Source organism: Heterodontus francisci, chromosome 18 (assembly GCF_036365525.1).
Source record: "Heterodontus francisci isolate sHetFra1 chromosome 18, sHetFra1.hap1, whole genome shotgun sequence".
NCBI lineage: Eukaryota > Metazoa > Chordata > Chondrichthyes > Heterodontiformes > Heterodontidae > Heterodontus > Heterodontus francisci.
The window spans coordinates 30,043,051-30,066,517 of NC_090388.1; the positions used below are offsets into that span (position 1 = coordinate 30,043,051).

The 23,467-nt window shown below is 43.6% G+C and overlaps 1 protein-coding gene across 2 annotated transcripts in view; it reads left to right on the top strand.

Annotated features, from left to right (window-relative positions):
- The window catches only part of tbc1d30 (TBC1 domain family, member 30), a 155,199-nt gene that overhangs the window by 72,182 nt on the left and 59,550 nt on the right, over window positions 1-23,467 (top strand). For both annotated transcript variants that reach the window (XM_068050470.1, XM_068050469.1), the window contains 3 exons: window positions 6,680-6,741; window positions 10,884-10,949; window positions 14,755-14,880. In XM_068050470.1, coding sequence (XP_067906571.1) covers window positions 6,680-6,741; window positions 10,884-10,949; window positions 14,755-14,880 — 254 coding nt within the window. The remainder of the gene's footprint in view (window positions 1-6,679; window positions 6,742-10,883; window positions 10,950-14,754; window positions 14,881-23,467) is intronic.

Here is a 23,467-nt window from a genome sequence, read left to right on the forward strand (position 1 = left end):
TTCACCCTCAGTTATTTTACCTGCTGTCCTACTGCTCTGGTTCCCAACCCCCTGCCACACTAGTTTAAACCCTCCAAAGTGACGCTAGCAAACCTTGCAGCCAGGATATTTGTGCCCCTCCAGTTTAGATGCAACCTGTCCTTCTTGTACAGGTCCCACCTGTCCCGGAAGAGATCCCAATGATCCAGATATCTGAAACCCTCCCTCCTACACCAGCTGTTCAGCCACATGTTTAGCTGCACTATTTTCCTATTTCTAGCCTCACTGGCACATGGCACAGGGAGTAATCCCGCGATTACAACCCTAGAGGTCCTGTCTTTTAACTTTCTACCTAACTCCCTGAACTCCCCCTGCAGGTCCTCGTCACTCTTCTTGCCTATGTCGTTAGTACCAATGTGTACCACAACCTCTGGCTGTTCACCCTTCCCCTTCAGAATGCCCCCTGTCCATTCAGAGACATCCTTGAACCTGGCACCAGGGAGGCAACATACCATCCTGGAGTCTCTTTCACGTCCACAGAAGCACCTATTTGTGCCCCTGACTATAGAGTCCCCTATAACTATTGCTCTTCTGCGCTTTGCCCCTCCCTGCTGAACAACAGAACCAGCCCTGGTGCCACTGCTCTGGCTGCTGCTGCTGTTGTTTTCCCCTGATAGGCCATCCCCCCCCAACAGTATCCAAAACAGTATACGTGTTAGAGAGGGGGATAGCCACAGGAGATTCCTCCACTGACTGCCTGCCCCTTCTAGCGGTCACCCATCTATCTGCCTGCACCTTGGGTGTAACCACTTCTCTAAAACTCCTGTCTATGACGTTTTCTGCCACCTGCATGCTCCTAAGTGCATCCAAACAACAAACAAAGAACAAAGAACAGTACAGCACAGGAACAGGCCATTCGGCCCTCCAAGCCTGTGCCGATCTTGATACCTGCCTAAACTAACACCTTCTGCACTTCCGGGGCCCATATCCCTCTATTCCCTTCCTATTCATGTATTTGTCAAGATGTCTCTTAAATGTCGCTATCGTATCTGCTTCCACCACCTCCCCTAGCAGCAAGTTCCAGGCACTCACCACTCTCTGTGTAAAAAACTTGCCTCGCACATCCCCTCTAAATTTTGCCCCTCGCACCTCAAACCTGTGTCCCCTAGTAACTGACTCTTCCACCCTGGGAAAAAGCTTCTGACTATCCACTTTGTCCATGCCGCTCATAACTTTGTAAACCTCTATATTGTCGCCCCTCCACCTCCATCGTTCCAGTGAAAACAATCCGAGTTTTTCCAACCTCTCCTCATAGCTAATGCCCTCCAGACCAGGCAACATCCTGGTAAACCTCCTCTGTACTCTGTCCAAAGCCTCCACGTCCTTCTGGTAGTGTGCCGACCAGATCCAATTGCTGCTCCAACTGATCCATGTGGTCTGTGAGAAGCTGCAACTACACTTCCTGCAGATGTAGTCGTCCGGAACGCTGGAAGCATCACAGACCTCCCACATCTCACAGGTGACGCACTTTACCCCTCTAACTGACATTTCTAGCACTAATTAATATATTAATTTAAAATAAATACTTAAATACTTATTAAATCCTTACTAAATTAAATTACAATTAACTATATGGTCCCTAGTGCTAGATTTCTACTATAAATATTAAATGCTAAATACAGTAATCTCCTCCCTCCAGTTTAGTTGCTCCTCTACTTATTAATTAATTAGTTAATTAGGGTTTTAATCAATTTTAATCAATGTTTTATTTTCAAATTCAGTACAGATTCCCTACCAGCCAATCAGGTCACAGCTTTCCTGTGACATCACTTTTTCATTTTTATTTCACCTGAGGTAACTTACTGGTCCGGAACTCCGCCCTTCGAGTCTTCTCCCTGGATGTAGGCTGCGAATTCCCAAGGTAAGGTTTTTTATACTTACCGGTCTGGAACTCCGCCCTCTGGGCCTTCTCCCTGAATGTAGGCCGCAAATCCCCGAGGTAAGTTTTTTATACTTACCAGTCCGAACTCCGCCCTCCGTGTCTTCTCCCTGGATGTCACCTGGAAGTAACTCACCTCCTGTCTTCCCAAAGCCTGTCCACCATCTACAAAGCACAAGTCAGGAGTGTGATGGAATACACGCCACTTGCCTGGATGGGTGCAGCTCCAGCAACACTCAAGAAGCTTGACAAAACAACCCACTTGCTTGACACCCCATCCATCACCTTCAACATTCACTCCCTCCACCACTGATGCACAGTGTGAGGAAGTGTGTACCATATACAAGATGCACTGCAACAACTCACCAATGCTCCTTCGACAGCATCTTCCAAACCCGTGACCTCTACCAGCTAGAAGGACAAAGGCAGCAGATGCATGGGAATACCACCACCTGCAAGTTCCCCTCCAAGCCACACACCATCCTGACTTGGAACTATATCGCCTTTCCTTCACTGTCACTGGGTGAAAATCCTGGAACTCCCTTCCTAACAGTAATGTTGGCATACCGACATTCCAAGGACTGCAGCAGTTCAAGACGGTAGCTCACTATCACCTTCTCAAGGGCAATTAGGAATGGGCAATAAATGCTGTCCTAACCAGCAATCCCCACATTGGAGGATAACTAAGGAAAGGGTAGGGCCTATCAGAGATGTACAAGGAAACTTATGCGTGGATGCAGAAGATGTGGGCAGGGTTCTTAATGAGTTTTTTGTCTCTGTCTTCACAAAGGAGAGGATTGATGTAGACATTGTAGTTAAAGAGGAGGAGTGTGAAATATTAGATACGATAAGCATAATGAGAGAGGAAGTACTAGAGGGTCTGACATCCTTGAAAGTGGATAAATCGCCAGGGCCAGATGGATTGCATCCCAGGTTGTTAAAGGAAGGCAGGGAGGAAATAGCAGACGCATTGAGGATCATCTTCAAATCCTCACTAGATACAGGAGAGATATCAGACAATTGGAGGTCTGCAAACGTTGTACCATTGTTAAAAGGGTGCGAGGGATAGGCCAAATAATTATAGGCCGATCAGTCTGACCTCAGTGGTGGGTAAGTTGTTAGAATCTATTCTGAAGGACAGGACAAACTGCCACTTAGAAAGGCACAGATTAATCAGGGATAGTCAGCATGGATTTTAAAGGGAAGGTCATGTCTTACTAACTTAATTGAGTTTTTTAAGGAAGTAACAAGGAGGATTGATGAGGGAAGTGCAGTGGCTGTGGTCTACATGGATTTTAGTAAGGCATTTGACAAGATCCCACATGGCAGACTGGTTAGTAAAATGAAAGCCTATGGGATATATGGGATACAGGGGAATGTGGCAGGTTGGATCCAGAATTGGCTCAGGGCCTGGAAACAAAGGGTAGTAGTCGAAGAATGTCTTTGTGAATGGAAAGCTGTTTCCAGTGGCATTCCACAGGGCTCAGTGTTGGGTCCCTTGCTGTTTGTGGTATATATTAATGATTTGGACTTAAATTTGGGAGGCATGATTGGGAAATTTGCTGATGACACAAAAATTGGCCATGTAGCTGATAGTGAAGAGGATAGCCATAGACTCGGAAAGATTTCAAAGGTTTGGTTGAGTGGGTGGAAAAGTGGCAAATGAAATTCAATCCAGATAAGTGTGAGGTAATGCATTTGGAGAGGGCAAATAAAGTGAGGGAATACACAATAAACGGGAGGATATTGAGAGGGGTAGAAGAAGTGAGAGACCTTGGAGTGCATGTCCACAGGTCCCTGAAGATGGCAGGACAGGTAGATAGAGTGGTGAAGAAGGCATATGGAAGGCATATTTCCTTTATTGGCCGAGGTATAGAATTCAAAAGGAGGTATGTAATGCTGGAACTGTATAAAACGCTGGTTAGGCCACAGTTGGAGTATTGCGTACAGTTCTGGTCACCACATTACAGAAAGGACATAATTGCTCTGGAGAGAGTAAAGAGGAGATTTACAAGAATTTTGCCAGGGCTCGAAGGTTGAAGCTATGAGGAAAGATTGGATAGGCTGGGGTTGTTTTCCTTAGAACAGAAGAGGCTGAGGGGTGACTTAATTGAGGTGTACAAAATTATGAGGGGCCTAGGTAGAGTAGACGGGAAGGACCTGTTTCCCCTAGTGGAGAGGTCAATTACCAGGGGGCAACAGATTTAAAGTGATTGGTAGAAGGATTAGAGGGGACATGAGGAAAACCTTTTTCACCCAGAGGGTGGTGGGTGTCTTTTTTTTATTTTTTTTTTTATAAGGTGGCCTTTATACCCCAGGCCCCTTTTAAATTTTTCATGTCGAGGGGGCCTTTATTGGTGGTGGGTGTCTTGAATTCACTGCCAGGAATGGTGGTGGAGGCAGAAACCCTCAGTTCTTTTAAAAGGTACCTGGACATGCACCTGAAGTGCTGTAATGGGCAAGGCTATGGACCAGGTGCTGGAAGGTGGGCAGCTAGTTTTTTCGGCCGGCACGGACAGGCTGAATGACCTCCTGTGCGCCGTAATTTTTTTTATGGTTCACCGTCTGGAGAGACCGGGTGCTTTGATCGGACTTGAGCTTCTGCAGGAACCTTTTGTTCAGGAAACTCAGTTCGGACTATCCCAAAATTATCGAAGGGAGAAAATGTACTGTGATAATTCGCTGCTTGAACTGATGCTGCAGTTGCCTTTTTAATTCCTGGAGCGGTACTTAACTTTTAAAATATGAGACGTTCCCGGTGGACCTTCTATGTGTGCTAATAACAAATATATCCCGACGAGCTGACTTGGTGGCGATTTTTTAATGCTGTATGTCTTACATAAGACACTGATGATATTGATGAAAAGGGTAGCCCTAAAACTACTGAAGATGTTTCTGCCATGTTGGTGGTCTCTGTTTTTGGAGAGGAGACTATTCTAATTTTCCGGGCATATTTTGTTCTTTTCCCGCACTGACAGCAGACAGGAAGGTGCGGCACGTTTGTAAGCATTGATGCCCATGTACTGATGCTGTGTGAAGGTGGGCGGTTCCAGTGACTGCAGTGAGAGGACCGTTCTTACTGCTGCTGCACTGCAGATATCTCTGGACAAGGGCGAACCTTACAGGGGTTAATTCAGAACAACCTTCGTCTAAATATATGTCCGATCGCTGTCTGTGCGAGTTTTAATATGCGTGTAGATGCACAGCCGATTTAATATGTACGTACTCAACAAAAAATACCCCTAAATTACAATTTAATGGGATTCGGCGTCTACCTGTGCAATGCACACAATTCGAAGTTCCGTTTCTAGGGAATAAGATTACGAGGTTGTCGGTTTGAACCAGGATCCGGAATGAAAAAGGGTAAACAGTCCCCGTCCTCAGGAAAACGCGTTGGCAAGTGTCTGAAAAGGCAAAACACGGCGGGCATGAGCAACATCATCAGCAATGTCCTTAAGAAGAGGAGCTGCATTGCCAGGACAGCCCCGCGACTGCTCTGCACACTCGAACCAGGTGAAGCCTGTAAAAGAAAAAAGACAAATAAAGCCGCGACATTCAAGGGGAACATTGGTAATCATGTACATAGACCGTACAACACACTGTTAGGTGTGCCGTGGTTCTGATGTCGAAACTGTACCTAGCCTGCGAGCAATAGCAAAATCTATTGTTCATATAAAAAATCACCCTTAATTAAATTTGGTAAGGGGAATGAATACATTCGAGAAGGGGGTTTGTAGATGCATATGCTGTATTTTATGCACCCCGGGTTGAGATCAAACGATTTACATGAGTTCGTTGGCGAGACGAGGTAATGGGTTTGTGTTCATGTATGAACAATGCAAGGCCGGGGTTTTCAGCGTTTTTTAAAGCCGATTAGGTTTCAGTAGTGAGGTATATGCGGAAACACAGTCGCCCAAAGGAAGCATCACGGACATGTTAGGGAATCGAACAGGAAGAACAGAAGCAGGTATGGCGGGGGTTGTACATGCAATGAGTCGGGAGGGCGGTGTGAGCCGCACTGACGCTGCGGTTCTTACGTTGGGAAGACATGGCCCTGGGGGCAGATGGCTGGTCGGAAAGGGCAGGTTCTAGCTTAAACACACACACGGTCAACAACACTCAACATAACACTTCGATTACAATAGCACCATGAAACCCACAGCTTCCAATAACAGCCGTGAACCGAGGGGGTGCTGGAGAATGTCGTTGTAGAAACACAATTCGTCCTCCTGTGGCCTGCTGTAACGGCGAGTAGCGCATTTAATGCACAAACATCATCCATGCTGAAACAGCGCCGATTCAGCGGTGGTCCCAGAATATTCAGCACCTGTGTTTTTGTGGACAGCACAAATGGGGGACACGGTTTGGGTAATGGCATCAAATCCTAGGAACGATTTTAAAAAAAATCCTCCACCTTCCAGATCCCAGACACAATGTAAAGGTGCAGAGGAGCTGGAGACAATATTGCCTGTATCAAATCAGCCTATCAGTTCTGTGTTGGTGTACACGCTGTGGAAAGAAAGATATTTTGTTACTGTGCCCGGTGCTGTGCTGCATTGCGAGAATATCGAGCCGGTGTTATAATGTGGCAAAAAATGAAGTATTTTGATGTCTTTTAATAATGCATTACTGCAGGGCAAACGGTCCTAATAATTTAAGTAACAAGCTATTGTGGGACAAATTTGCTAATTTTCTTTGCTTTGGGTGTTTGTAAATCTAATCCCCTTTTCATTATTAATATTGTCTTTTGTTCTCATTTAGGGGTTGATACAAAGCTGAAATTTACAATCGAACCATCTGTGAGCAAACACGGGTTTCAGCAGGTAGGTCACCGATTAATTTTGAAATTTCTGGGACAGTTGCAACAAACTATAACAATGGCTGCAATACCTAGCGCAAAGGAAGGTAGTTTTTGGTTGTTGGGGAGTAATAATCTCAATCCCAGGATTTCGCTGCAGGAGGCCTTCAGCGCATCATCCTAGAGCCAATATCTTCAGTTCCTCCATGATAGGGTCAGAAGTGGAGATTTTTGCTGATGATTGAATAGTGTTCAGCTCCATTGGCTATTCTTCAGATGATGAAGCACTTCATGCTGTCATGCAGCAAGACCTGGACGACATCAGGTTGGGTGGATAAGTGACAAGTAACATTTATGGCAAACATATGCTAGGCAGTGACCATCTCCAACAAAGGAGAGACTCCCTTTACAGTCCATTGCATTCACCAGAGACTCAGCTGGAGCAGCCACATAAATGGCACGACCACCATTGTAGGGCATAGGTTGGGTATTCTGTAGCAAATCCTTCACCCCCAACTCCCTAAAGGATGTGCTGCAACAAGTCACAATGGCTTATTTGGGCAGCACCTTCCAAACCTGCAACCTTCATCATCTTAAATGGGCAAGGGCATCAGGTACCTGGGAACAACATCACCTCCAAGTTACTCTTCAAGTCACAAACCACTGTCATCATTGCTGAGTTAAAATCCTGAATCTCCCTAACCAACAGTATTGTGAGAGCACCTTCTCCACACAGACGTCAGTGGTTCTAGAAGGCAGCCCACTGCCACCTGCTCAAAGGGAATTAAGGATGGGCAATAAATGCCAGTAATAGTCAGAACCAGATAATGGTTTGATTTTAAATACATGTATTATCAATTGCATGAAGTCCTATTGTCTGAACTACTTAACTCTTTCAGTCTACACTCATGTTACAGCTACTGACTGACTCCAGTATTTGCCAGTTATATCACAGACTGGCTTTAATTCGGAACTAGATGACTATGTAATCTGTCTTTAGCTTTACTGTTTTAATATAATTCATATTTTAGCTTCTGATGGTAGCACTCTCACCTCTGAGTTGCAAGATTGTGGGTTCAAGCTCAACTCCAGAAATCCAAGGCTGGCAGTCCAATAAAGTACTGAGGGACTGCTGTACTGTTGAAGTGCCATTTTTTGGATGAGACATTAAACTGAGGCTACATCTGCCCTCTCAGGTGGATGTAAAAGATCCTATAGCATTTTCTCAAAGAAGTGCAGTGGGGTTATCCCTGGTATCCTGGCCAATATTTATTCCTCATCACTATCACACAGATTATCTGATGATTATCACATTCTTCTTCTTTCTTCTTTGGCCTCCTTGTCTCGAGAGACAATGGGTAAGCGCCTAGAGGTGGTCAGTGGTGTCAGTCGCTGTGAGGCAACTATGGAGTGACCTCTCCATAGCGCATGCCTGGGCGAATGTATGGAGGTTGAGAGTTGCCCAAGCGTCAAAACCCCCCTCTCGGCCTTTCTGGTGGGGTCCAAAGGAGTGCAGAGCACGACGTTTGGCACCGGTATGGCTGCAGGAACTGCCGGAAACATGCCAAAGGTGACACATGACCGCCTACGGGGTTCCACTCCGGATTTTCTGTTAGGGTTTACTCCCTTAGCCGTGGTCTCTCCCGAGATGCCCACAAGGCAGCTGTTCATTTGACAAATAAAACAAGTTAGGGTTATACCCTCATAACCAAAAAATACTTGCTGCAGTCAGGTGGGAGTTGAACAGTGCAAACCACCCTCACCAGGTGGCCGTAACCAATTGGGGGCTTGTCTGGGATCTGAACTGCCAGACAAACGGGAAATTTGGAAAACGGGAGGGAAAATTGACCTCTAAATTGTGGAAGGGTAAACAAACAGGTTTTCTTGTACTCTTCTGTTTTCCTCTACAGTGCTAGGAACAAAAGAAATGGCCACATTTAATGCTAAGGAGTTTGTGCAGCAGGGAGAGATATCCCATGATACAAACATACGAACACGAATTATGAGAAGTAGGCCATTCGACCCCTCTAGCCTGCTCCGCCTTTCAAGAAGATCATGGCTGATGTGTGTGTGTCTGGAATTCCACACTCCCATCTACCCACGATAACCTTTGATTCCCTTGCCTAACAAGAATCTATCTACCCCCACCTTAAAATTATTCAATGACCCTGCCTCCACCACCTTCTGAGGTAGAGTGCTCCAAAGTCGCACACATTGCTGTTTGTGGAAGCTTATTGTGCGCAAATTGGCTGCTTGTGTTTCCAAAATTACAACAGTGACTACACTTTGAAACTACTTCACTTGTTGTAAAGCACTTTGAGGTGTGTGGTGGCCATGAAATGCGCTATATAAATGCAAATCTTTTTTCTTTTCTTCTGAAGTATCTGAAATAATCCTTACAGTTGAGCAATGAACAAATAAGACTGAGCCAGAATATTTTAATGTTTAGTTCCTTGCACCAGTAGCAAATTCCTAACCATAGTTTGATTTTAATATGGAAAGTCAAACACCTTTTCTGCATTCATAAAATATTATGGGGAGAAATGGCTTGAAATAAGCTTTAGTTCTATTTTTCCATTGTCAACAAAGTCATTTGAAAAATAATTTCAAGGTTTAATAGGAAAGAGATAGGAAGACATTGTTATGACCAGGTGAGAAATGTGTCTAGGGGTCTTTTACTGTCTTCACCTGGTCTTATTGTAACAGGGTTTGATTTTTAAACACAGTGTGTTTTGAGCTTCCCCTTTGGTAAATCCTTGTTCACCACTTTCCAATTATAAGGCAAAGAAATAAGTACACCAGGTTTTCTTAGGTTTAAAGAAGAAAAGTGAAATTTATTAAACTTACTTAAACTCTAATTCAGTTAACGCCTACGGATATACGACGTGCCCACGCTAGCATGCACACGCGATACAAACATGCAAATAGGGACAAAAAAGTGCAGAAGAAAAATAAAGTAGAGAGGTTTGAGGCAGCCTCTGAAGGGGGTTTCTTGTTACTGTTTCTGTGTTTCCAGCTCATCTTAGAGTCTTTGATTGCAGACAGCTCTTACTTTTAGTTGGGGCCCAGTAGTCGTCTTAAACCTTGTTCATGTAGGAGACTTTTCTCCCTTTGAGTTCACATGTCTTCATTGGGTCTTCTGTGACAAAGAGATGGGAGCAGACAGGAGAGAGGTGTTCTCAGTCCAGGAGCAAACAGCTTTCTGAGTTTCTTTCTCTCAGCAAGTTCAAAATTCAAATAGCCAATTAGTCATGTGACTAAACTGGCCTGACCAGGTCTTCTGTGTATTGGAGAAGCAGGGACTGGGTCTTTTGTTCCAACACTGTCTGCTAGCATGTAAATGTCTTTCCAGTCAGAGGCTAGGCAATTCCTTGTGATTGGCCCCCTTTTCTTCCCAGCCACAATTTTAAGTTTTAATGTTTATGTGGCAAAATAATGTGTACCTCAGTCTTGGCAGGTGGGGGCCTGCATGACAACATATATTGCAATTGGTTAAATTCACAGAGTTAATGTTGATGTCTCCAATAGTGCAAAATGGAGTAGAAAACCAAAAGATAAATTACAAAGGCAACCTGTGTAAATTGAGGTATTATATATTCCACAACCTTTAAATTCTACATAGTTATCAAAATAGCAGAACACAATTTCTCCTCCCTACTTTTTCTGAGAAAGCCACCAAACAAATATGAATTATATGGAAATGCTGCTTTTTTGAACTTTACTTCAGTTTTATGGTTGAAAGTTAACTTTCTTAAATAAAATATTGCCAATAGCTTATTGGATACAGTTGCCATCAGTGTCCATGGACTAGGAAAGTAAAAACTAGCCAGAGTCTGAGGACTGTCCATTGATCTCCTGATAGAAAAGTGCACAGGTGAATATTCACTAGGACCAGATTGTTTTTAGCTATGATGCTCACATGGTCAAATAGCCCAATGGCTAGATTCACACATGAAAAATGACTAGCATGCACAGTATTATTTATCAGCATAAATAGCTTCTTTCAGAGACACGGGGTGGGGTGGATGGTGGGGAGATTAGAAAAACAATTTGATTGTACTTCACAAGGAAATTGGTGCCTAATTGTTGTCCAATAGTTACTGTCACTTATAAAACTTTTCTGAAATAGTTTTGCAGAATTAACTCATAGGGTTTCTCTGTTTCTAGTGGTATGATGCTCTGAAAGCCGTTGCTAGGTTACCAACGGGAATTCCAAAAGATTGGAGAAAAAGGGTAAGTGGTTGTCAATTGTAGAGGTTTTAATGTGCCTTTTGCGTCTGCCTTTGTTAATACCAATCTATTTGTACAGGGTCATATTCACCTTCAAAGCTGCCATATTACAAAGTAACTTACATAAACTGTTTAAAGGACTATTAAAACTGTGGTTAGATTACATATATCAGTTACTGTAGATAGAATTATAATGAGCTTTGGGGCTGGAGTTTACGCCAGGCAGACGGGAGCTGGCCACCGATGTAAAAGGCAGTGGTGAACCCGCATCTGCCCAGCCCAGGGATCCGACCTGCATTTTATGGGTCTCTGGGCTTTAACTGTTCAGAGGCAGGACTTCCACCTGCTTGAGGGAGGACGTCCCGCCTCATTGAGCTGCCGGCCAATCATCGGGCTAGCAGCTCTTAGTCCCAGCAGTGCCACTTGGAGCAGTGGCCACTGCTGGGATAGCAGCCCAGCCGAGGACATGGAGTCAGGACTGAAGGGTTGCCTTGCCGTGGGAATCGGTTGCGACCCGGCGAGGCAAGGGTGGTTGTTTGGTGGGGGGGGTGGGGGGGCGGTGGCATCTTGGATCCTGGGGATGGTTGGGAAGCGGGGGTGGCCCTCAACAGGGTACCCTGTGCCCGATTGTCAGGGCTGCCCCCCCCGGTGCGCCGAGAGGCCGCCAGGTATCACTGGGAGACATTTCATGTCTACTGGAACCCCACTTTCCATGGGTAAAAAACCCATAGAGGCAGGCAAAGGCCCTTAAGTGGCTGTTAAGTGGCCACTTAAGGCTTGATTGGCTTGGGGTGGTTGGCCCGTTTACCGCACCCTGCAGCCATGTAAAGTGGGGCAGAGACGGGAGAGGGCCAGGAAGGCCTCCCAGAGCCTCCCGCTCAATTTTAGGCCCCCCCTACCCCCACCACCATCTGGCTCGCTGGGGTAGTGTAAAATTCTGTCCTTCGTCTCTTGCATATAATCTTGAAATTTGGTAGAAAATTCTTTTGTATTTTGTGACTTGCAAAGTTGAATGTACAGCGATGGTATTTAATGAGAAATAAAAACAGAAAATGCTGGAAATACTCAGCAGGTCTGGCAGCATCTATGGAGAGAGAAACAGACAGAGACCTGAAACGTTAACTCTGCTTCTCTCTCACAGGTGTTGCCAGACCTGCTGAGTATTTCCAGCATTTTCTGTTTTTATTTCAGATTTCCAGCATCCGCAATGTTTTGCTTTTATTTTGGTATTTAATGAGGTTCTGTGAGATTTTATTCCAGACTTTATAAATGATAAGTAATGCAATTACAAATGAGTTCTCAGTGCTGAGTGGAATATAAATGATGTCCTGTCGGTTTTCATCTATTCTATTCACACCATGTGCTAGCTAAACAATTAAAATGATAAAAATTTGGCATGTTAATTTTAAATGTGGATGATTTTAATTAAGTCTAACTTATTTTTCTATTGCCAAATACAATGTCATCACCATTAAATATGGTTTATATTTTAAGAAGATTATTTCATCAAAAGTGTGAATATGGCCGGAATTTTACGCCCCCCTCCCCACACCCCCAAAAGAGGGCTGGTGGCGGGGCAGGGGAAGGCGTAAGATGGAGTGGGAGGCTCGGCGGCCCATTCCCGACCCGCTCCCGCCTCTGCTGCCAACTTATGCGGGGGTGGCGGCGGTGGCGGGAAACGGCCCGCCTGCTGCAGGCCAATCAAGGCCCTTAAGTGGCCAATTAACCGCCTTATTTTAAACTGTGTCCCCTAGTTCTAATCTCGCCCACAAGTGGAAACATCCTTCTAGCATCCACCCTGTCAAGATGTCTCAGGATCTTGTATGTTTCAATAAGATCACCTCTCATTCTTCTGAACTCCAATGGGTATAGGCCCAACCTGTTCAACCTTCCCTCATAAGATAACCTCTTCATCCCAGGAATCAGTCGCGTGAACCTTCTCTGAACTGCTTCTAATGCAATTTTATCCTTTCTTAAGGAGCGCAAAATTGTACACAGTATTCCAGATGTGGTCTCACTAAGCCCTGTACAGCTGTAGCAAAACCTCTCTATTTTTATATTCTGTTTGCCTTGCAATAAACGACAAGGTTCCTAATCACTTGCTGTACCTGCATACTAACTTTTTGTGATTCATGTACAAGGGCACCCAGATCCCTCTGTACTGCAAGTTCTGCAGTTTTTCTCCATTCCTATGACAGATGTAAGGCTAACTGGCCTATAGTTTCCTGCTTTTTGTCTCCTTCTTTTCTTGAATAGAGGTATTGCATTAACTATTTTCCAATTCACTGGGACCTTTCCAGAATCTAGGGAGTTTTGGAAGATTATAACTATTGCATCTACTTTCTCTACAGCCACTTTTAAGACCCTAGGATGTAGGCCATCAGGTCCTGGAGACTTGTCAGCCTTTAGCTCTAATAGTTTTCCCAGTACTTTTTCTCTGTTGATTGTGATTGTTTTACATTCTTCCCTCCCTTTTCCCTCTAGTTTTTCAAGTATCTTTGGGATTTTTCTGTGTTTTTTACTGTGAAGACCAACACACAATACCTGTTCAGTGCTTCTGCCAGTTCCTTGTTCCCATTTAGATCTGATGATAACTTTCTCTCCAGCTACTTATATACAAGCACCTCAACGTGATTATTTGACATAACATCCAACATTGTAAATTATTCATTGTTTCACTCATTGTTATTCTTAGCCCGTGATGTGCAAAGAGAATTTAGTGCTCATGTGTAAATTGCATTTTCATTTTCAGCATTTGAAACACTCCGGTATCTGTTGAATCAGCCTAAAACTTGCTGTGTTTATAATAATTTTGCAGAAACATTTATTGTTCAGAACTTACTTGTTAAATACTACCAGGAATAAAAACTTGAGCTGTGTTGCACTGCAGAATGATTAATGCAGTATGCAACTAGTTCTGGTGAGGAACAAGAATTTAAAATCATTGCAATGCACTTTATAAATGTGGAATGTGCTAAAAACCTTGAAATAAGGCAGTTGTATGAAAAGAAACAGTAGTCAGTGAAACGATGTTTGAAATTTATGTGAACTGATTCGAAAGCAGACAATTTACCAAATACAAAGGCTGTCAGTATTTGGGCCATTTCATTTAGCAATGCGGTAGGCAGTCACAAAAGAGGATTTGATGTTAACAATTAAAGATTTAGCAAATGCTGTTTGTGCATACTAGTTAAGTCTTTTGCAAATGTAAGGTGTTTTAATGATAATATGTGGCCCTTTTCTCGTCCAGTCTCTTCTTTTTAGTCAGCCCCTCTGAATATTCTTCGGCTTGGTGTTAATTCCTGATTATGCTTCTTGGAATTGTTTTCTATATTAAATGCATTGTATAAATAAAAGTTTTTGTCACTTATATAAAGGTTAACATCCTTTCATTGTACTGCCAATGGGTAGTACTACATTGATTTAATTAGTACTTACACCTATGAAGCAAAGTATGAAAGGAACATCACATTTACACTTAAATCAATTGTGGCCTATTTACAGGCCATATCAAATTTTATATAACTTACCATTTTTTTAAATGGCGAGGACTATAGTCAACTTCCACAACTGAGAGTGATTATAGAAGAAACAAATTTAAATAACAAATTTACTTAGACTTTGCTGAATATTGCATTTTCATTTTTGTGGAAACTCAAGAAAGCTGAACGTTAGAGTAAGCCAACTCTTTGGCTGAACTTTTTTGTCAATATGAAACAGTTAGATTCTGATATTTCTAGTGCATCTGTTAAAACTTCTTCAGTCTCAACAGACTGTGTAAATTATTGTACTATCTGTTCTCCTTCAGGTCTGGCTGACTCTAGCAGATCAGTACTTGCACAGTATCTCAATCGACTGGGAGAAGACTATGCGTTTTGCTTTTAATGATAGGAGCAACCCTGATGATGATTCCATGGGCATTCAAATAGTGAAGGTAATGCACAGTCTAACTGTTTCTGTTATGGAAACTCATTTGCTTTCCCAACCCCAGTGCTGCAGAACTGTGTGTGCACACATGCATTTGCAGTCGTAATTTGCAAGTGAATATACATCTAGGGGGTCTTTGAAAAGTTTCATTTTTGACAGTTGGTACATTTTCTAGCAGTTAAAGTAGAGCTTATTATTGTTAAATTCCAGAAAGCCTGTTGTGGAAGGATGATGCTGGAGCCTGTCTTTACTCAGTTTCACATTTTTGTGCAGAGGTAAAAGAATTACAAACAAGTAGCTCCACACTCAAAACCTTCACCAGTCTCAGTAAGTGTCTCCTTATAAGTGCTCAAGTAAGACCCCAATTAACATCCTCCACCTGCATATAGTTAAATAATTGATACACAATTAACAATTATATCCTTCATGCAAGATAATAGAATCTGAGTTGAAAAGAGAGCAATTATAAGGGTGGCTTGTGTTACATTATGGTGATTATTTGTATTGTGTCTATTAATTTCTTAACCTTTGTTCAGTAAGGAGCTGGAAACATTGAACTTTTTGGAATGTTTTTGGACGGTTTTGGAATGATTCACTGAACAATTCTTCCTTCCATGCCCCATACATTATATGAAAGAAATTTGATGTACATTGTTCTCTTTTATGAATTAATATTGCTCACTGCCTTCAAAACGGTTTTACTTCAGTCATGAGTGGTCTGCTTCTGGGGCTGGAGGATGAGGGAGAGCAGCAAAGAATACTGGAGAGAGCAGGCGCTTGGAGAAAGGAGGAGGTGGGCACTGCGCAGGAGGTCAAAGCCACAGCGGGTCCTCAGGGAGTATCTCTCTAAGGAGCAACATCTGAGGTACCTACATTTCATAAAGGAGGATGTCATTGAGCTATGTCACCTGCTGCAGCCACACTTTGAATCTTGAATTAGGATATGGAAAGCACTTAACTTTAATGCCACGGGCACCATCCAGGATGTAGCAGATAACATCAGCAACATCTCACTGTTTGCAATCCATTGCTGTATTAGGGAGGTCACTGATGCTCTCTCCACTAGAAGGACCGATGCATCTCTTTGCCATGGATAGAACAAAGCAGAATGAGAGACCACTGGTCTTTGCCAGCATTGCAGGCTTCCCCAGGGTGCAAGATGTCCAAGACTGCACATATATTGCCTTGTTCATGCCAATCACTATCCTGGCATCTTAGTCAATAGAAAGGGATTCGACACCCTCAGTGCCTAGCTTGTTTGCGACCACATGCAGCATGTCATACTGGTCTGTGCCCACCATCCTGGCAGGATTCATTTATTCTGCCCAGCCATCTGTGCTGCCTTTTATTACAACCGGGCCATCTGGTTATTGGGTGGCAAAGGCTATCCCCTTTAGATTTGGCTCATGACTCCTTTCAGGAATCTGGGTACAAATGTAGAGTTGGCCTCCAACAAGAGCAATGTTGTCAGCAAAAATGTAATTGAGCAGACAGTTGATCTGCACTTCAGCTGCCTAGACCATTTGGAAGGAACTTTGCAGTGCACCTCTGGATGAGTACCAAAATTTGTATTCATATGCTGCATGCATCCTTCCCATCTTGAGGGATGGGCCCTTACCACAACCTGGGCAGCAAAATGTGCAGGAGCAGGAGGGTGAGCAGCATGAAGAACAGGAGCAGCATCAACCACCATCTTCAATGAGAGTAGTTCATTGAAGAGCACTTCACCTGAACTATCCCTCACATGCCCAGCATCAGCCATGGCTCAGTTGATCGCACTCTAGCCTCTGAATTACAAGGTTCCAGGTTCAAGACCCACTCCAGAGCTTGAGCACCCAAATCAAGGCTGATAATCCAGTGCAGTACTGAGGGAGTGAAACATTAAACTGAAGCCCCATGTGCCTACTCAGATGGATGTAAAAGATCCCGTGGCACTATTTCGAAGAAGAGGAGGTGAGTTATCTCTGGTGTCCTGGCCAATATTCATCCCTCAATCAACATCACAAGAACAGATTGGGCTGGATTTTGCATCAGGCAGATGGGAGCTGGCCACCTAAGTAAAAGTCAGTGGCGAACCCGCTTCCGCCTAGCCCGGGGATCTATCCCGCATTTTACGGGTCCCCAGGCTTTAATTGTTCCGAGGTGGGACTTCCACCCACTTCAGGGAGGAGGTCCTGCCTCATTGAGCTGCCGGCCAATCATTGGGCCGGCAGCTCTTAGTCCCAGCAGTGCCACCGGGAGTGGTGGCCACTGCTGGGACTGCAGCACAGCTGAGGGCCTGGAGCCAGGAGTGCAGGTAAGTTTGGAAGCAAGGGTGGTTGTTTGGGGGGAAGTGGGGCGCCTTGGGTCCTGTGCCCGATTGTCAGGGCCCCTTCCACCCAGCCCCCGGGGCACTGAGAGGCCGCCAACTTTCATTGGGTGGCTTTTCCCGGCTCCAGGATGCCATGGGTAAAATCCCCGTGGAGGCAGGCAAAGGCCCTTAAGTGGCCATTAATTGGCAACGTAAGAGCCTTGATTGGCCTGGGGCGGGTGGCCCGCTTTTCGACCCCCCCCCCGCCCTAGATAAAGTGGGAAAGTGGGGCGGATGCGAGAGCGGATCAGGAAAGCCTCCTGGAGCCTCCCACTCCATTTTACGCCATCCCCCTGTCCCCCCAAGTTCCAGACTTTCCAGCAGGGGTAACAATCTCTCAGCATCTACCCTATCAAGCCCACTAAGAGTTTATACTTTTCAATGAGATCACCTCTCATCCATCGCTGGTGTGGCGTAAAATTCTGGTCATTATCTATCTGATCATTATCACATTTCTGTGTGTGGGAGTTTGCTGTGTGCAAATTAGCTGCCACATTTCGTACATTACAACAGTGACTACACTTCAAAAGTACTTCATTGACTGTAAAGTGCTTTGAGACATCTGGTGGTTGTGGAAAGTGCTGTACAAATGCTAGTCTTTCTTTTTAATACATCAACAGTCCTGCAATCCTAATCACCATTGTCTTTACTATCAGCAGCCAATTGTCTTGCTTTAGTCTAGCTTTATGGGTTTTGCTCTGCTTTAACTGCAAATATAAGCAGCACCAAATCCAAAATTTAAAAAAAAACAAGTTTATCAAACAGCTCCATTCCATCTGTATTTAATAGTTAATGGAGAATTATCCTTATAAAAGCCCTTAGTGTCTGCAACCTATGTTTGCTTACCTATCCTCGAGCAGCTGTAGGCCTTGAGGGCCTGCATCTCAGCATGGCCCAGTCAGTCTGGCCCAACAGACTGTGTGGCACTAATAAAGAAAGTGATGGAATGGGTAGTGGGGAGCAGGCATGCTGCCATCCTGAGACTGGTGAAGTGAAGTGTGGTGCATTGATATTAGGAAAATAAGAACATAAGAAATAGGAGCAGGAGTAGGCCACATGGTCCCTTGAGCCTGCACCACCTTTCAGTAATAATAATCATGGCTAATCTACCTCAACTCCATCGGTCTGTGCTATCCCCATATCTCTTGATCCCAAAAATTCATTAATCTCAGCCTTAAATTTACTTACCAACTGCATTCATAGCCCTCTGGAGTAGAGAATTACAAACATTCACAACCCTCCGAATGAATAAATTTCTTCTCTTCTCAGTCCTAAATGGCTGATCCCTTATCCTGAAAGTGTGACCCCCCAAATTCCAGACTTTCCAGCAGGGGTAACAATCTCTCTGCATCTACCCTATCAAGCCCTCTAAGAGATTATACTTTTCAATGAGATCCCTCTCATCCATCTAAACTCCAGAGAATATAGACCCATGCAGTCTCTCCTCATAGGTCAACCCTGTCATCCCAGGAATCAATATAGTGAACCTTTGTTACATCCCGTCTAAGGCAAGTATATCCTTCCTTAAGTAAGGAAACGAAAACTGTACACTGTACTCCAGGTGTGGTCTCACCAAAGCCCTTCATAACTTGCTGCAAGACTTCCTTACTCTTATACTCTAACCTACTGGCAATAATGCTTAACATACCATTTATTGTTCTGATGAAAGGTCACAGAGACCTGAAATGTTAACTCTGTTTTTCACTTCACAGATGCTGCCTGACCTGCTAAGTGTTTCCAGCATTTTCTGTTTTTGTTTCAGATTTCGACCATCCGCAGTATTTTGCTTTTATACCATTTACAGTTCCTGCATGTTAACTTTCTGTGATGCATGCAAAAATATCTCTGAATACCAACATTTACCACTCTCTCACTTTCTAAAAAGTATCTGTTTTTTCATTCTTCTTACAAAAGTGCATAATTTCATACCTCCCCACATTATACTCCCTCTGCCACCTTCTTGCCCAATCACTTAACCAGTCTATATCCCTTTGCAGCCTCTTTCCATTCTCCTCACAACTTACTTTGTCATTTAGTTTTGTATCACCAGCAAAATTGGATATATTACATTCGGTCACCTCATCTAAGTCATTGATATGGATTGTAAATAGCTGAGGCCCAAGCAGTGATCTTTGTGGCTGTCCACTAGTTGCACTCCCTCATCCTGAAAATGACCTGTTTATTACTACTTTCTGTTCATTTAAAAAATTCTCAATCCATGCTGATATATTATCCCTGTCCCATGAGCCCTAATTCTATGTAACAACCCCTTGTTTGGTACTTGCACTGGTTCTCCCTTATTTACCCTCCTAGCTATACCCTCAAAAATGCAAATAGATTTGGCAAACATGATTTCCCCTTCATAAATCCATGTCGACTCTGCCTAGTCATGTTGTGATTTTTCAAGTGCCTTATTACCACGTCCTTAATAATAGATTATAGCATTTTCCCTACTACTGATGTTAGGCTTATTGACCTAACGTTCCCTGTTTTCTCTCTTCCCTCTTTCTTGAACAGCAGGGTTACATTTGCTGCCTTCAGATCCATGGGGCCCATTCTAAATTCTGGAAGATCAAATAAATGCGTTCGCTATTTCTGCAACCACCTCTTTTTAAAACCCTAGGATATAAGCTCTCGGGATCAGGGGATTTCATGGCTTTTGGGACCATTACTTTTTCATTGATAATATTAATTACTTTAAGTTCCTAATTTTTATTGGACCCTTGGTTCCCCCCATATTACAGCATGTTCTTTGTCTCTTCTACTGTGAAGACAATTACCAAATATTTGTTTAACGTCCATGCCATTTCCTTATTCCTCATTATAATTTCTCCTGTCTCTAACTCTTAACAGACCCATGTTTCCTTTCACTAATCTCTTCCTCTTACATACTTGTAAAAGCTTTTAAAATCTATTTTTATATTTCTATTTTTCTCCCTCTTTATCAAGTTCTTGATCATCCTTTGCTGATTTTTAAAAGCCCTCCTAATCCTCACGCTTACTACTCTTTTAGACAACATTATAAGCCTCTTTTAATCTAACACAGTCCTTAACTTCTTTAGCTAGCCATCATTGTACCACTTTTTCAATTGAGTTTTTCTTCCTAAAGAAATGTATAATGTTGAGAATTATGAATTATTTATTTAAATGTTTACCATTGCTAGCCTAACATCATATGTTTTAATCTAATTTCCTAATCTACCTCAGCCAACTCTCCCTCATATTTCTGTAATTGGCTTAACCACATCAATCTCAAACTTAATGTGAAATTCATCATATTATGATCACTCTTCCCAAGAAAAGGGTTTACTCTAATATTACTAATTAACCCTCTGTCATTACACAAGAGAGTGAAGAAAAGCAGGAGATGGGAATATTGTGAATTGTGAGGCTGGAGCTGGTGGAGGTATGAGCAAAGAGTAAGAGAACAGTATTTTTACCTTGATAACTCTGTTGTGGTCGTTGAACTGCTTTCAGCATTGTAGCCATGTCCTAGGAGTTAAACTCCTTTAAGTGGTGTCAGAACTGCCTGATTTCTTCCCCATTCCCACTTCCCCCCACCCTGAACAGGCTTGCAGCCAATTAATAGCACAGATAATTCTAGCTGTATGCCTAAATCATTTTAATAAGGTCCCAGCATAAATTTAATTTGCTGTCTGGGAGCACATGAACAGGCATGCTCTGCACGCTCGTTTCCAGACGCAATCAAATCTCTGGGCCATTATCTCGAGCAAAAAAACCTACAGTTAACATGTAATATTTCCAACAGCTGTACATTCTTATGAAGACAAAAGTATTTCATGGCCAATTGTTTATCATGGTATTCAAATTTAACCTTGTTTGCTTATCTTTCAGTGTTGTTATTCAACTGTCAAAATACAATAACTGAAGATTTGTGTTCACTGTAAGCTGTTAACACCTGCTGTAACTCCAGGTTGCATATTTGGAAAGAAAAGCATTTAAAATGTCAGAGTAACCTAACAACAGTGTCCTGTTGTGACGTATGTTGTGATGGCTACTGCTGCAAAATACATACCAGTAACTGCACAATTAATAGCACTGATGGGATCTCTCAGTTGTATTGTTTTGATAATTAGAATTTTTTTTGAATTACATGAAAGCTGAAATGCAGAGCACCTGTGAACATACGTCAGCAGAAAAATGCAAATACAAAACCTTTTTCTTTTTAAATTTGATTCAGGGATGTCAATATAACCATAGGTACTAAATTTACTGTTTTTAAAAATTTGTTCTTGGGATGTGTGATATCAGCAAGGCAGCATTAATTTCCCAACCCTAATTGTTCTGAGGGCATTAAAGGTCAACCACATAGGGGGTAATTTTAACCTCACTTTCCTGGCAAGAAACTGATGAGATTGGATTGTCCGCCTTCTTACACTGGGCCTGATTGTGCTGTCTGTAGGGCTGATTGAATGAAATCTGGAACTATCTATTCAATTGCCAATCAAATTTCCAATAGATTAACAGTGAAGTTATCAAAAGTAGTCAGTATCAAAGAGGGCTTGAGTGATCAAATCACTCAATTTAATTGAAAGGGATTACCTCCAAACAAGCATTCACAGAAAGAAATCTATGCAGCAGCTTTTACAACAGCAGGATGCCCCAAAAACAGCCAATGAATTCCTTTTAGAGTGAAATCACTGTAAAGCCAAATTGCACACAGCAAGGCCCCACAAATAGCAGAAACACTGGCCTGGACTTCAGGGGCACTCAATGTCAGGATCTGTGGTGGGGGGTGCTTGAAGATGGCCCCAAATGAAGCCACCATGGACCTCGACACCAGCAGGACCTGGCCCGATATTAGCAGCGGCAGCAGGGCCTCGTGGTGGCCTCCCTGCCGCTGGGCAACGAGACCAGGATTTAAATATTTAAATAAATTAAAATACCTGTATTAATTACTCTCCTATCGCCTCCTGATGTCCCGCCATGATCTTCACCCCAGTGGCTGGCACTACTGTGCCTTCGGATCTCTGTCCGGGGAAACGAGATGCATTACTGGTGGGGAGGGGGGAGGAGATAAGTTTATCAGTGCGGGGGGTGGGGGTTGGGAGAAATGGGGCCAAATTACAGTCATGGATGTAAGGGATGGTGGGAAGGGTTGTAGGTGACAGTTTGGCGGGAAGGTTAGTTGATAAAGTTAAGTGTTTTGGGGGGAAGGGCAAATAATTTAATTGTTATTGGGGGGTGGGAAAGGGGCAAAAGAGATGTTTTTATCTATTTTAATTCAATTCCCCTTTAAATATTTAAATTTCCCGGTAGATCTGACAGCCCTTTAAAAATAGCGACAGCGCCTGCGCACAGGCAGCTGATGCCATTGCTGGGGACGGACAGCCTGTCCCCTCCACATGATCGGGGGGGGGGAGGGTTGGCGGCCCACCCCAGCTATTTAAATGAGCTGCCGCGCTTGGAATTGCTGTGGCTCTTTGATGCAGGCCGCCATTTTTTCCGCCCACTGCCAATTTCAGCAGCGGGCTCATGAAATTCAGCCCACTGTTTGGTGGTATTCATTTTGCGATATATATTGACCTGGATACTGGGAGGACTCCCTTACTCTTCTTCAAAAGGCAGATGTGACCTTGGGTTCATACTCATACAAAAGACAACAGCTTCAATAACGCTGCAATCCCTCATTACAAACTGAACTATCAGCGTATATTGTGTGCTCAAGTCTTTGACCCCCAACCTTCTAACTTGGAAGCAACAGTGCTGCCATGAGACATCGCCAGTAGCTTCCACACTATACATTAAAGCATGGATAGGGGCAACAGTTCTGTCACAGCTATCCTGACATCTGCTCTCCCACAGATCAGCGCAAGTGCCGAGGCGCAGGCCCATGTGTGTAACAATTGGTACAATGTGAGAGGCTACTGCGGACCTCTCTCAGGATGACAGCTATTTTTTTGTTTATTTGTGGGATGTGTATGTTAATGGTAAGGCCAGCAAGTATTGCCCATCCCTAACTGCCCTTGAGAAGTTGGTGGTTGACCCGCTGCAGTCCATGTGGTGTACACCCACATTGCTGTTCGGGAAGGAGTTCCAGGATTTGGTCCAGCGACAGTAAAGGAATGCAGATATATTTCCAAGTCAGGATGGTGTGTGACTTGGAGGAAACTCGCAGGTGGTGGTATTCCCACACGTCTGCTGCCATTGTTCCTCTTGGTGGTAGAAGCCAAGGGTTTGTAAGATGCTGTCCAAGGAACCTTGGTGAGTGGCTGCAGTACAT